At 45.9% G+C, this 15,209-nt stretch overlaps 1 protein-coding gene across 6 annotated transcripts in view; it reads right to left on the bottom strand.

Annotated features, from left to right (window-relative positions):
- Positions 1 to 220: 220 nt before the first annotated feature.
- The window catches only part of SYT16 (synaptotagmin 16), a 116,743-nt gene continuing 101,754 nt past the window's right edge, over positions 221 to 15,209 (bottom strand). For all 6 annotated transcript variants that reach the window (XM_082217965.1, XM_082217966.1, XM_082217968.1 and 3 more), the window contains 3 exons: positions 11,785 to 12,228; positions 9,667 to 9,856; positions 221 to 1,903 (listed from right to left, as the gene is read on the bottom strand). In XM_082217965.1, coding sequence (XP_082074091.1) covers positions 1,590 to 1,903; positions 9,667 to 9,856; positions 11,785 to 12,228 — 948 coding nt within the window. In that variant the 3' untranslated portion in view covers positions 221 to 1,589. The remainder of the gene's footprint in view (positions 1,904 to 9,666; positions 9,857 to 11,784; positions 12,229 to 15,209) is intronic.

Below are 15,209 nucleotides of genomic sequence, written 5' to 3'. Positions count from 1 at the left end.
GTCTGCCATAGTCAAAATAAAAAAATTCCTTCCAGTATTACAGTATTACAGTCGTTAAGAGTCGTCAACAGGCTCATCCCAGCTATCTGCCAATCTCCCATTCCCACCACCCTTCTGAGTAATACCCCTCCCCATCTTCTCACTATATAGAAGGATCTGGCAACTTCTGTTTCAGTGTATCTGAGGAAGTGTGCATGCACACGAAAGCTCATACCAAAATCTTTGCAGTCTCTGCTCCCAGAGAGGGAACTCCTGACTCTCTACTCAGATCCAACAAACTCCATCTATTAGCTAAACCATACAAATGGCACCATCCACAACACCCTTCATGTTCTGAATGCACAAGCCAAGCTTTGCCAGAAGTTTTTCTGTGTGCAGCTTTGTACCTCAACTTGTTAAAACGAAGTTTCTATCCCTCATGGGCTTATACTGGGAATTCTGCATTTGTGTCCCTCCAAGTATCGTTGGATTGCCATCCCATCATCTCTGATCATTGACTGTGGCTGCTTGGGCTGAGCAGAGGTGTGGCTCAGCAAAAACACATAGGCTATGCTCAGTTTAGAAAACGGAAGGACCACACTTGGAGGAGGCTGAGAAATTAAAAAGGAAGACTTGAGCAGGGTCTATCATGGACAGACCAGCTTTTATGCCCAGTATCTCCGACTATCCTACACTATAGTGCTGACGGCCAGCCTTCTAGGTACTGTTTTCTCCATTCCATGGCTTCTACCAAGCATTCCCATCGGAACCACTCATTCTTTCCATTCTTTGCCAAGCAGCCTGTTCCAAACGTCGTCTCAGCGCCTGCCATCGTATAAGCAAATCGGAGCTGAGCCAAATGTTCCCCAGAAAGCATTATTTTTGGCGTGGAAAAAGGGGATGGAGAGGGTTTTGAAGAGAAAAACTGTACCCTCAATGCATACTTCTTGCATGACAACTTGCTGCTGTTTACAGACCCTCTTCCACTGGCCAACCAATCAGATTTGGCTACATGATGGCATCACCAAAGACAAAGAAAGCCTCGTTTGGAAGCGGGGGTTCTCAGGGAATGTACGCAGACCCCCCCAGGCCTTGCAATCTGGTCCTCAAAACTCAATGCCCTGGCCGGAACGCATCCTTTCAACCCTAAAAACGTCTCTTGCTGGTGTGGACAAGGACTGTGTGCTGTGGGTGTCTAGAAATTCAGCCTACTGGACAAATGTAACGTTCGCCTCCCATTGCCGCCCCCCCTCCAATTCTGCCTCTGTCCCTGCTCAACAGTCGCATGCAGCACTCGGGAGGTTGCCGAGATCAGAATGAGGCCCCGGGAGCGGAAAAGGTTCATCAGCCCTGGCCTACTTCTCTGAGGGGCCGGATCCGAGTGCCAATCCTGCTCTGACTTTTCCAATGGCGTGGCTGTCGTTTTGAGAGATCTTTTGGGGAAGGGGAAGAGTGCAAGTACAACTGTGACTAGTAAAAATCGTCAGAAGTCCAGTTCATAACAGGAACTTGGTAGTCCTTCATGTTTGGGACGCCAGGGAGGGTTGGCCTAACCCTCTGGGCCTCGGGAGGAGACAACCGCCATGCCAGGACCTCAGAGGCTCTTCCCCTTAGGATTCCAGGAGAGTGTGCCACCGGCACACTTGCTGAGCCTTGCATTCCTTCATCTCCTGCCAGTGGCTCAGCTCTTCCTCCCCGCTACTGTTCTGCCCCATGGAGAGCCAGCCGATCATCTCCTTGCGCTTGATGCTGCGGCGGTTGTAGACGGAGATCATCAGTGTGACGTCCGACAGCTGGAACAAGGCAACCTGGAAGACGAAAGTCTCTTTGTAGACGGGATTCGGCTGCCCCCGGCGGAGGGACGTCTTGCAGCGGGACATCTCCTGGCCGACGGAGTTGAGGAGGCAGAGCTTTCCGTAAGTGTCTGCAGGACAAAAAATGGACATGCAAAGAAAGGGGGAAGGGACAGGTTATTGCAGGGGTCAGCAACCTTTTCCCAATTTTTTTTATTGCTTTTCCACATTTATAACAAATATAACATAAAACACACACAATAGAAAACACATTACAGTACTAAAAAGAAATAAAAATATAAACACATATTACTTCTTAAACCCAATTTATCTTTCCTTGTTAACTGATGTCCTCGAATCCCCCCTAACTGAATTTCAATGTATCACCTTGTAACAGCTCTCCAAAATCATCTTTCTAGTAAAATTAACTCCTTCAATTTACTATTTACCTTCTTCAGCAGAGGGCGGTCCACCATCCCTCAGACCTTGTGGGGGGCCGGACTATAGTTTGAAAAAAAAATACGAACAAATTCCTATGCCCCACAAATAACCCCGAGATACGTTTTAAACAAAAGCACGCATTCTACTCATGTAAAAACACGCTGATTCCCGGACTGTCCGCGGGCCGGATTTAGAAGGTAATCCGGCCCCCGGGCCTTAGGTTGCCTAACCCTGGGTTATTGTTTCTAAATATGTAATTTATAGAATCTTAAGAGCTGGAAGGGACCCGAGGGTCATCTATTCCAACCCCCCACAATGCAAGTATGATATGATAATATATGATATGATGATATGGTGGTGGACTTGGAGGGTTTTAAGCAGAGGTTGGATGGCCATCTGTCATGGATGCTTTGGCTGAGATTCCAGAATTGAAGGGGTGGGGCTAGATGACCCTTGGGACCCTCTATTCTATTCTATTTGTCTAGTCTAGTCTAGTCTAGTCTAGTCTAGTCTAGTCTAATGGGAAAAAATGTAAGCGCTACGTCAGTGGCTTATCTCTGTTTTGAAGCCACCCCTGAGGGCTGTTTTGGAGATGAACAGCCAGTTTTTAACCAGGAAGAATTGCCACAATACAGTGGTGCCTCACAAGATGAAAAGAATCCGTTCTGTGATTCTCTTCGTCTAGCGGTTTTTTCGTCTTGTGAAGCAAGCCCATTGAAGGATTAGCGGATTAGTGCTATTAGCGGCTTTTAGCAGCTTATCTGCTGATCGGATCAGCTGATGAGCGGCTTAGCGGCTTAGAAAAAGGGGGGGAAGGGGAAAAAACCAGCAGGAACTCGCAAGACATTGTCGTCTTGCGAAGCAAGCCCATAGGAAATTTGTTTTGCGAAGCACCTCCAAAATGGAAAACTCTTTCGTCTAGCGAGTTTTCCGTCTTGCGAGGCATCCGTCTTGCGGGGCACCACTGTACTACTACTAATAATAATAACAATAAATAATATTTTTTTATTTATACCCCGCCCTTCCCAGTTCAAAAACCGGGCTCAGGGCGGCTAACAACAAATTTAAAACACTGAATTGTAAAATCAGCTTAAAATACAGTATGAAAACATGAATAACAATAAAATTCAAAGTTCAGAAATCAATTTAGGGGAAATCCATCTAAGAAGCATTAGATAATCATCAGGGCTAGCTGGCTGAATTAGTCCTACTTGGGCCAGCGAGGAGGCCAGGGGAGAATTAGCTGTGGGGTCTCAGAGCAGGTAATCTTAATAAAAGGGGAGGGGGAAGGAAGAGAAGGGAAGGGAAGGGAAATAAAAGATCAGGCTGAATTCAAATTAAAGGCCAGGTGGAATAGCTCTGTCTTACACGCCCGACAGAAGGAGGTTAAATCCTGCAGGGCCCTTGTCTCATGGGTCAGAGCATTCCACCAGGTCGGAGCCACCACTGAAAAGGCCCTGGCCCTGGTGGAGGATAATCTGACTTCCTTAGGGCCCGGACCTCTAAACTATGGTTATTCATGGACCTTAAGCTCCTCTGCGGGGCATACCAGGAGAGGCGGTCCCATAAATACGAGGGCCCTAAGCCCTAACTTGAATATCATGGACAGAATCAACACCAAACATCAACAGCCCAGTGCGAATGTGTTGAAATTCACGAACTTAGCTTTCGTTAGGTCTGCTCTGCGTGGAATTTAGCTGAGTACAACTGGAATGGCAACCCTCAATCTTCCCCTGAGAGCATCCCGCTCCTTTCTCTTTGTGACGCGCTCTTTTCCACACCTCTGCGCCTGAGAAACAAGGTGCAATGTCTCGCTTCTGGCGCGAAAACACTTGTATACGGCTCAGAAGCAAGGAGTTCCTCTCTAGGCAGCTTCCTCTTCTGTCACTGCTGCTGTCACCAGTGTTTGTGTGTGTCTGTTTTTCTGTACATGTTTTGAATGAACAGCCTTCAGACATTTTGCTACAAGTTCTAGGATGAACACATCAGTGTACCTTAAGTGTGCATTTGGGAAACATACACACAAGCCTCCCCCAGACATGTAATTCTATTACGTATGTTTGTTTGAATATTGTAATATTTTTTATTCAGAAGCTTTTAAAAAGTCTGCTTTTATTGCTTTTTAAATGAATATCTTATACTATTTTATGTAAACCTAAGTGGTTGGGTGTGCTTTTTTCAGTGACGTAAAAATCTAAGTACCGTATTTTTTGCTCTATAAGACTCACTTTTTCCCTCCTAAAAAGTAAGGGGAAATGTGTGTGCGTCTTATGGAGCGAATGCAGGCTGCGCAGCTATCCTAGAAGCCAGAACAGCAAGAGGGATTGCTGCTTTCACTGTACAGCGATCCCTCTTGCTGTTCTGGCTTCTGAGATTCAGAATATTTTTTTTCTTGTTTTCCTCCTCCAAAAACTAGGTGCGTCTTGTGGTCTGGTGCGTCTTATAGAGCGAAAAATACGGCAGACAAGAAACAAAGCGATTTGGGGGAATGAGAGAGCGATCTCTTTTACAGTTCTCTTTTAGTATTTTATTTATTGTAGCTTTTTTCCTGGAAGAAGAGTTATCAGGTTAACTCTTCCCAGGAAAGATGCACTCAGTGTGCCCCCTTTAAGATACGAGGGTTGGACCCCATCACTGCACACACTATCACACACCAGTCCTTGCTAGTTATCTGGCTGTTCAGTCCTCTAGTATCAAACATGGACCTGGGTTCTAATCCTCACTTAGTGGCCGCCAAGACCATATAACACTGGTCCTTAAAGACTTACATTGGCTCCCAGCATGTTTCCGAGCACAATTCAAAGTGTTGGTGCTGACCTTGAAAGCTCTAAACAGCCTCGGCCCAGTATACCTGAAGGAGCATCTCCACCCCCATCGTTCTGCCCGGACACTGAGGTCCAGCTCTGAGGGCCTTCTGGCGGCTCCCTCACTGCAAGAATTGAAATTACAGGGAACCAGGTAAAGGGCCTTCTCAGTAGTGGCACCCTCCCTCTGGAATGCCCTTCCACCAGATGCCCAGGAAATAAACAACTACAGTCATACTTCATGTTACGTTTGCTTCATGTTAGGTTTTTTTTTCAGGCTGTGGGTTACTTCAGAGTTTCGCTGCTCGCGCATGCGCAGTAGCGCTAAATCACGCTTCACGCATGCGCACAAGCACCAAATCACGCCGCGCACCTGTGCAGATACGGCACTTCAGGTTGCGGGCTTTTCATGTCGCGAACGGGCCTCCGGAACGGATCCCGTTCGCAACCAGAGGTACCACTGTATCTGACTTTTAGAAGACATCTGAGGGCAGCCCTGTTTAGGGAAGTTTTTAATGTTTGATGTTTTATTCTGTTTTTAATATTCTGTTGGGAGCCGCCCAGAGTTGCTAGGGAAACCAGATGGGCAGGGTATAAAATTATTATTATTATTATTATTATTATTATTATTATTATTATTGCTGCCATAAAGCTCATTGAGTGGTTTCTCTTCAGATCGTATAAATCTTTCGCCTTTTACTGTTCCCATTTCAGGTCAGAAGAAAAACAAGAACATGGAAAATAATTTGCTGCCCAACTCTATGAAAATGCACAGGAGGTGGCCAAGATGATCAAGATCTGGGAACTGTTGAGGGAGCTTAACCCGAAAAAGAGGAGACCGTGAGGAGATATGAGATCCATCTCCATATATCTCAAGGGCTGCCACATGGAAGATGGAGCGAGCTGGTTCTCTTCTGCCCTGGAGGGTAGGACTCGAACCCATGGCTTCAAGTTGCAAGAAAGAGGTGTGACGTTAACATATGTGAATGCTGGAGGTGAAATAGTTAAACAGGTTACCCAATCAGAACCCAGGGGGGTGGAGTCAGTGGGACTATAAAACCAGCTCTGGGAGGGGCGAAGGGAAGAGTTCGTTGGGAGTTGGGTGGTTGGCTGGAGTGGGAGTGAATTGGGATAGAGTCTGTGGGCAGGTTGAGTTAGTGTAGAGAAATAAGCTGAGTCAGGAACAGTTAGGGGCTAGGAAGGCAAGTAAATATCTGAGAGGTGGCTTAGTGAGTGAGAGCAGGTAGCGGAAGTTATAGGTCTGGATAGGCACCCCGTGAATGTAATTGACCGATACCGTTTATGAAACCACACGCTTGTTAAACTGCAATAAATAAACAGAAGTTTATGTTCCAATTGAACCCTGACTGGACTCAGTATTGTACCAGGTAGGGCCTGGGTGGTGGCAGCGAGAAATAAAGCGGTGGGATAGGGATCAATAGACGGTGAAACGTCCAGGGACCCTGTGTGATCGCCACAAGGGGATTCTGACTAAACATCTGCCATGGATGCTTCAGTTGAGATTTCTGCATTGCAGGGGGTTAGATGACCCTCAGGGTCCCTTCCAACTCTATAGTTCCATGATTCTATGACTCAGCCATATGGATCATTAACACAATTAATGGTGCTTCCCGAGGAATAAGGGGCCTTGAAAGCTGCAGTCAGAAGTTCTGCAAGTCAGCACGACACAGCTCGATTCTCACCAGCAGGAACCATTGACTGGGGTTCAGCGCTAAGCCCACAGCTTGTTAATAAGACACAAAAAGGTGTCTCCAAGTGCGACTGATGCTTTCGGCTCCTACAGGATGTGATTGGCTCAAGCAAAAACCAAACAAACCATAAAATAAATGGAGGAAATGGAATTTGCTTTGCAGGGCGGAGGCCAAAGCTCAGCTAACGAGAGTTGTTAAATCATTTCACTATCAGCGTTGCGGCAGGACAATCCGCCCTTGTTTGCTATGCTCCTCCTATGTCACCAGGAAACCTTCTCTGAAAAGCAGAGTCTTATGCAATACATTTCTGATGCTCTAGGAACCATCGCTTCCAATGAGTGACACCTATTTATTTTGCCCTGTTGCTGCCTCCAATCAAACAGGTGTCGCTGCCTCCAATAAAACAAGTATTTTTTTTCAGGCAACACAATAAACCTGCACAAGAAGGCGTTGTTTTCTGTCCCGCCGTTTCCATTCTGCTGCAGTTCGTCTTCCGCCCAAAACTCTGTTATTTGCCTCGCTGTCCTTTGTGGCAAAGCTTTGTGACTTTCACAATTAGCAAAGTCACATCCTCAAAACATTATTCCACCCCGTTCATTTCAATGCAATGGAAATACAATTCAAATTGAGGGGGAGTGGCGTAATTAATTACGTATTGTTTGCAGACTGACGGCCGCCGCGGAATGCCGGTTGTATTTGCTGGATTGATTTCTGTCCCAGACATGGGGAAAAACACGTAATATCCAGCCTGTTTCTGTTTAAATCGGAATCCTTAGACATTTCTAGGTGCGAGTGGGGATGTGTGAACACGCCCTCAAGCCCCAATCTCTCCTTGAAATTGCCTTGCACTGTCTGGAGAAATATCTCCAGCTTCATTTATACCCCTCCTTTCTATATAAAATGTCATGGGCAATAAAATATACTCAGAGTCGAGTGTGGATTTCATGCTCTTTATTCAGCTCATAGTAGCGAGGAATGGACCGAGAACTCCCAGAAGTGCAGAATGTGGACCGAGAACTCCCAGAAGTGCAAGCTGGATTTAGAAGAGGCAGAGGAACCAGAGACCAAATTGCAAACATGCGCTGGATTATGGAGAAAGCTAGAGAGTTCCAGAAAGACATCTACTTCTGCTTCATTGACTATGCAAAAGCCTTTGACTGTGTTGACCACAGCAAACTATGGCAAGTTCTTAAAGAAATGGGAGTGCCTGATCACCTCATCTGTCTCCTGCGAAATCTCTATGTGGGACAAGAAGCTACAGTTAGAACTGGATATGGAACAACTGATTGGTTCCAAATTGGGAAAGGAGTACGGCAAGGCTGTATATTGTCTCCCTGCTTATTTAACTTATATGCAGAATTCATCATGCGAAAGGCTGGGCTGGATGAATCCCAAGCCGGAATTAAGATTGCCGGAAGAAATATCAACAACCTCAGATATGCAGATGACACAACCTTGATGGCAGAAAGTGAAGAGGAATTAAAGAACCTTTTAATGAGGGTGAAAGAGGAGAGCGCAAAATATGGTCTGAAGCTCAACATCAAAAAAACGAAGATCATGGCCACTGGGCCCATCACCTCCTGGCAAATAGATGGGGAAGAAATGGAGGCAGTGAGAGATTTTACTTTCTTGGGCTCCATGATCAGTGCAGATGGTGACAGCAGTCACGAAATTAAAAGACGCCTGCTCCTTGGGAGAAAGGCGATGGCAAACCTAGACAACATCTTAAAAAGCAGAGACATCACCTTGCCAACAAAGGTCCGTATAGTAAAAGCCATGGTTTTCCCAGTAGTGATGTATGGAAGTGAGAGCTGGACCATAAAGAAGGCTGATCGCCGAAGAATTGATGCTTTTGAATTATGGTGCTGGAGGAGACTCTTGAGAGTCCCATGGACTGCAAGAAGATCAAACCTCTCCATTCTGAAGGAAATCAGCCCTGAGTGCTCACTGGAAGGACAGATCGTGAAGTTGAGGCTCCAATACTTTGGCCACCTCATGAGAAGAGAGGACTCCCTGGAAAAGACCCTGATGTTGGGAAAGATGGAGGGCACAAGGAGAAGGGGACGACAGAGAATGAGATGGTTGGATGGTGTTCTTGAAGCTACTAGCATGAGTTTGATCAAACTGCGGGAGGCAGTGGAGGACAGAAGTGCCTGGCGTGCTCTGGTCCATGGGGTCACGAAGAGTCGGACACGACTAAACGACTAAACAACAACAACAGCGAGGAATGGAAGTTACCCCAAAATGTTTGCTTTATATACATTATTTACACAATGGGCCCCATGTGATTGGCTAATTCCGGGATTCTCCTATAGGCCGCGGGTGGCGCTGTGGATAAAACCTCAGCGCCTAGGGCTTGCCGATCGCATGGTCGGCGGTTCGAATCCCCGCGGCGGGGTGAGCTCCCGTCTTTCGGTCCCAGCTCCTGCCCACCTAGCAGTTTGAAAGCACCCCTAAGTGCAAGTAGATAAATAGGTACCGCTTTATAGCGGGAAGGTAAACGGCGTTTCCGTGTGCTGCGCTGGTGCTGGCTCGCCAGAGCAGCTTCGTCACGCTGGCCACGTGACCCGGAAGTGTCTCCAGACAGCGCTGGCCCCCGGCCTCTTAAGTGAGATGGGCGCACAACCCTAGAGTCGGACACGACTGGCCCGTACGGGCAGGGGTACCTTTACCTTTACCTATAGGCCAATCATGTTGGGGATTCACTTCCACCTGGAGCTGGATTGGGTGGCTCCTGCGGACCAATCAGATGCTGCATTCTGAATCCTATTGTTCTAGGACCAATCAGGCTGCTACATTCTGGATCCTATTCAACTCAGTACATAACAGCCCCTCTGCCCCTGACCGCAAGCTTCTGAATTCAAGCCCAGACACATCTGCTAAGCTAGGAGATTCTGCATGCTGGCTACAAAAACAAAACAAAATGTTTTTACATACCAGGCGGCCTGTTAATAGCCAGGTTCCGGAAGTGGCTGCCTTTGATCATTTCGACAGACAGCCGCCCCGTCGTGGCATTGTAGGATAGGCCCACCAGCAGTTCTGGAACCCCTCCGTGTGACAGGGACTGGGTCGAAGAAGCACTGTCGCTGTGAGAGATGGCCGAGAGACTCATCTGGGAGCCTCCACTCTGTTGGGGATGGAGAGCAGAGAGTAAGCGTTAACCAGGAGGTGGAGGGAACATTCTTTCATATGTAGTGGACTTGGAAAAGGGTAAAAGAGTACAGTGGATGCTTGGGTTGCGAACGTGATCTGTGTGGGAAGCACATTCACAACCCACAGCGTTCACAACCCGTAGTGCCCCGTGTGTATACTCACGCACCAGTTGTGATTCGGCGCTTCTGCGCATGCGCAAAGCATGATTTAGCACTTCTGCGCATGCGCGACCGCCAAAACCCGGAAGTAACCCATTTCGGTACTTCCAGGTTTCGCCGCATCCATAACCCAAAAAACACAACCTGAAGCGTCTGTAACCCGAGGTATGACTGTATTGGGAAATGATCCATAATGAATTGCAAAAAATGTTTAAAAGTACTTTCCAAAAAAAACCAGAGTCCTTTCTGTTGGAGATAATTCAGACTGAAATTCCCAGGTGTCAGAAAAGGTTATTTATGTATGCCACTACTGCGGACCGTTTTTTGTTAAATCGGGATCCGCCATTATGAGACAGGCTATGTTGCGAGATTAACAGTCATAGGGGGAGGTGAGCCATTACTCTGTTATCGTGTTTGTATTCTAAGTTCGACTTGGCAATTCTTCTCTGGAAAGACTAATTTATGGTGCAACTTGTCTGGGAAAATTAATGAGCAAACGCCTAGATTTTATTTCATCGGAACTGAGAAAGATGGCGTCTGCCACCTGAGGAGGACTTTTGGATTAAAAAAAGGGAGAGCCTTACAAAGTTCACACAGAAGCATAATATTGCTTACTGTAACTCGCCTGTGGAAACAACTCAGAGGCTACTAAGAAGAAAAAGGAAAACAACAAGAAGATTGAAAGATGGGATTGGTGCACATTAAAGCAGCAGAAATATGAGATGATTGGACCCTACTGAACTCGAAGCATGGGACCCCCCCCCCAAAAAAAAATTATAACTTGGCAAAATATTTGGACTTTATGATATGTATTGGTATAATTTGGAATAATTAATGTGCTATGATTGGATTGTTAAATGGAAAACTTAATAAAAATTATTATTAAAAAAAGATTAGTTTGTTATTTATTGTATTCCATTATGAAAAGTCTCAATAAAATTTGAAATTAATGGACTATGCAGAATTAGATAAATTAACAGGAAGGATTCGAAACCTGCGGGACCAGAGATTCTTAGAAGACTGGAGTAAACATCTGAACTATTTGGAAAGCAATTGTAATAAGCAGATTACGCTAGTAGGACTGCAAGAAGTTCTGTAAGGAGGATTATATGAAACATCGCAAGAAAGACTATGAAGAGAATTATTAGTTAATGACAATTAAAAGTAACAGAGAAATTAAGAAATGCAGAATAAGTGATAAAGAACGTAAAATCTTCAGAGGTTGTGGACGGAAGTCTAAAATATTGTATAAGATAAGAAGTTATGTTAAATGACTGTTGGAAAAGATATGTTAAAAAATTAATTCAAATGTGTAGGTGCCATAGGAAGGCACTGGACATAGTAAAAGATCCATCGCATCCTGGTCACTGTCTCTTCGAGCTCTTGCCGTCGGGACGGAGATACAGGATGATGAAGACAAGAACGAGCCGTCTTAAGAACAGCTTCTTCTCCAGAGCGATCTCGGCCCTGAATGGGAAGCCCGGACTTTGAAAGTCATCTAATCTCCCTTGCAGTATTATACTGTATTGTTTAATTAGTGTTTTTATGGAGCAGTCAAGTAATTTCGTTGTCCCCGAAGGGGGCAATGACAATAAAGATATTATTATTATTATTATTATTATTATTATTATTATTATTATTATTATTATTATTATCATCATCATTATTAATAAAAGAAAAGTCTCAATAAAATTTATGGGGGAGGGGACAACGTTAGGTGGCTTCTTCCAGCCTAAAAACTTACACACAAGTTGCTCCTGGGCTCCAAGACTAGTGTGACCTTCATTTCCCCTTCCTGGTTCAGGTGGCTGAGGTAAAACATGTGCTCCCCCATCATCCTCTCCTTGATCATTTTGCGCACGGAGTAGAGGCGGAACCGGAGGGCATAGCTGCTCAGCTCCTCCGGCGCCAACTTGCTGAAGGTCACCTTGTCCTTGAACCCAGGGCTGGGGCCTCGCTGGACGCTCGTCTTCCCTCTCTGCTTCTTGCTGGGCATCAGGACCACGTGCACCTGCCAGGAGCTGGCTCCGCTGCGGTCCTTGTCAGGAATCTCCTTCGCCTCGAGAACCGTCACCAGCAGCTTTTGACTCGAGGGCTTGTACTCAAAGAGGACATCCAGGTCGCCGCACTTGGAAATTGGCACGCGGCTGCTTGGCGGAGCCGGAAGGGCACTCGCTCCTTCGTGATCCTGCGGAGGAGATATGTAATGTGGGTTAAAAATATATTAATATTATAATAGGGATGCGGGTGGCGCTGTGGGTTAAACCACATAGCCTAGGACTTGCTGATCAGAAGGTCGGCGGTTCAAATCCCCGTGACGGGGTGAGCTCCCGTTGCTCAGTCCCCGCTCCTGCCAACCTAGCAGTTCGAAAGCACGTCAAAGTGCAAGTAGATAAATAGGTACCACTCTGGCGGGAAGGTAAACGGCGTTTCCATGCGCTGCTCTGGTTCACCAGAAGTGGCTTAGTCATGCTGCCCACATGAGCTGTCTGTGGACAAACGCCGGCTCCCTTGGCCAATAAAGCGAGATGAGCACCGCAACCCCAGAGTCAGTCACAACTGGACCTAATGGTCAGGGGTCCCTTTACCTTTACCTTAATATTATAATAATTTATTATTTATACCCCACCCATCTGGCTGGGGTTTCCCCAGCCACTCTGGGCAGCTCCCAATGGAATATTAAACAGAATAAAACATCAAGCTGGAAATTTTTGTTTAAAAGACATAACGTAAGAAAAGTTCTGCAGTTCGCACTGTGGCCAACTATATACAGTGGTACCTCTGGATGCGAACGGGATCCGTTCCAGAGCCCCATTCGCATCCTGAAGTGAATGCAACTTGCGTCTGCGCGTGTGCGGGTCACATTTTGCCGCTTCCGCGCATGCACGCGACGTCATTTTGAGCATCTGCGCAAGCGGCGAAACCTGGAAGTAACGTGTTCCGTTACTTCCGGGTCGCCGCGGAGCGCAACCCGAAAATATTTAAGCTGAAGCATATTCATCCCGAGGTATGACTGTACCCTCCATCATTTCTCCGATGAAAATAGGGATGTCCTGTTGCCATAACAATAACAACAACAGCAACAGCAACAACAACCTCCTGCCCATCTGTCTCTGTTGCCCCAGCCACTCTGGGCAGCTTCCAACATATATATAAAAACGTAATAAAACATTGAACATTAATAAACTTCCCTATACAGAGGTGCCTTCAGATGTCTCCTAAAGGTTGTATAGTCTCCTTAGCTCAGGGGTCATAGAATCATAGAATTATAGAATCATAGAGTTGGAAGAGACCACAAGGGCCATCGAGTCCAACCCCCTGCCAAGCAGGAAACACCATCAGAGCACTCCTGACATATGGATGTCAAGCCTCTGCTTAAAGACCTCCAAAGTAGGAGACTCCACCACACTCCTTGGCAGCAAATTCCACTGTCGAACAGCTCTTACTGTCAGGAAGTTCTTCCTAATGTTTAGGTGGAATCTTCTTTCTTGTAGTTTGGATCCATTGCTCCGTGTCCGCTTCTCTGGAGCAGCAGAAAACAACCTTTCTCCCTCCTCTATGTGACATCCTTTTATATATTTGAACATGGCTATCATATCACCCCTTAACCTCCTCTTCTCCAGGCTAAACATGCCCAGCTCCCTTAGCCGTTCCTCATAAGGCATCGTTTCCAGGCCTTTGACCATTTTGGTTGCCCTCCTCTGGACACGTTCCAGTTTGTCAGTGTCCTTCTTGAACTGTGGTGCCCAGAACTGGACACAGTACTCCAGGTGAGGTCTGACCAGAGCAGAATACAGTGGCACTATTACTTCCCTTGATCTAAATGCTATACTCCTATTGATGCAGCCCAGAATTGCATTGGCTTTTTTAGTTGCCGCGTCACACTGTTGGCTCATGTCAAGTTTGTGGTCAACCAAGACTCCTAGATCCTTTTCACATGTACTGCTCTCAAGCCAGGTGTCACTCATCTTGTATTTGTGCCTCTCATTTTTTTGCCCAAGTGCAATACTTTACATTTCTCCCTGTTAAAATTCATCTTGTTTGTCTCATAACTCCATACCCTCCAACGCTTCTCTGATGAAAATAGGGACATCCTAGTATACCGTCCAACATTTCTGCCATGGAATTCTACTCAGTATTGATCCAGAGTAGATTCCAATGGATAGTTTGCAGAGTAAAAACTTAAACATGTTGCAGGAAAAATAGACCAGAGCCAATTAATATTTCATCCAGCAGAGCTTTACTACTACTGAAGGCAAATGAGCATAATGGTCACAAATCCAATACAATCAGGATTGGCCCTGTCCATAAAAAATCCAGTTGCAGCAGACGTAACTTAAATTTATAGTAACTTAACCTTACCTTACAATAACTTAACTAAACCTTAACAGTAAGCATACTATGTACAGAACACCATACCAGAAGGAAAAGAGATAGAAAGAGAAAAGTGAAAACCTGGCTCCTTCTGGCCTTACTTTTATAGTCAGCATGACCTTGACAGAAAAGATAAGAGAACTAGTTTAAACCAGCTTCTCGGAAGGAATAACCCAAACATCACGAACCTTCTGCTTGTTTCTTTCGCACAGAGAAGCTTCCAGAACCCTCTTGAATTAAGTAGTATAAGAAAGATCTCTACACATCAGATCAATACTTTCTGCACTAAGAAATGCAAAGTGACAATTTCAATTATTGTTTGTTTGTTTGTTTGTTTGTTTGTTTGTTTGTTTGCACCCCACCAATCTGACTGGGTTGCCCCAGCCACTCTGGGACATTCTAAGGAAAAGCAGGACATTCCAGGATCAGATCAGAAACCGGGACTACTTCTGCAAATCCGGGACTGTCCCTGGAAAATAGGGACACTTGGAGGGTCTGCAACTAGACCTCCACAAGAAGCTTGCAAACAGGACTCGAGTGCAACAACAGTACTTTCCCCTCTTGCGATTCCGGCCTGGAAGTCTGGACCCTTGCGGTGGTATTAAAATTCTGGGATCAAGTCATTTCTTTGGAGGGGTAAACAGCTCCGAAGTCCTCCCAGCTGCGAAAAACTGCAACCAGGGCCTTAATGCATTTTCAAGCTGCTATCAGCCAAGGAAGATATTTGATACAGGACTTTAAGCCTGCCTGCTGTCAGCTGCTTAGAGGGTTCTTCAATATAATAACAGTTATTTT

The sequence above is a fragment of the Podarcis vaucheri genome, assembly GCF_965113315.1.
Source record: "Podarcis vaucheri genome assembly, chromosome: 1".
Taxonomy (NCBI): Eukaryota; Metazoa; Chordata; class Lepidosauria; order Squamata; family Lacertidae; genus Podarcis; species Podarcis vaucheri.
This window is presented reverse-complemented; position numbering and strand designations above follow the sequence as displayed.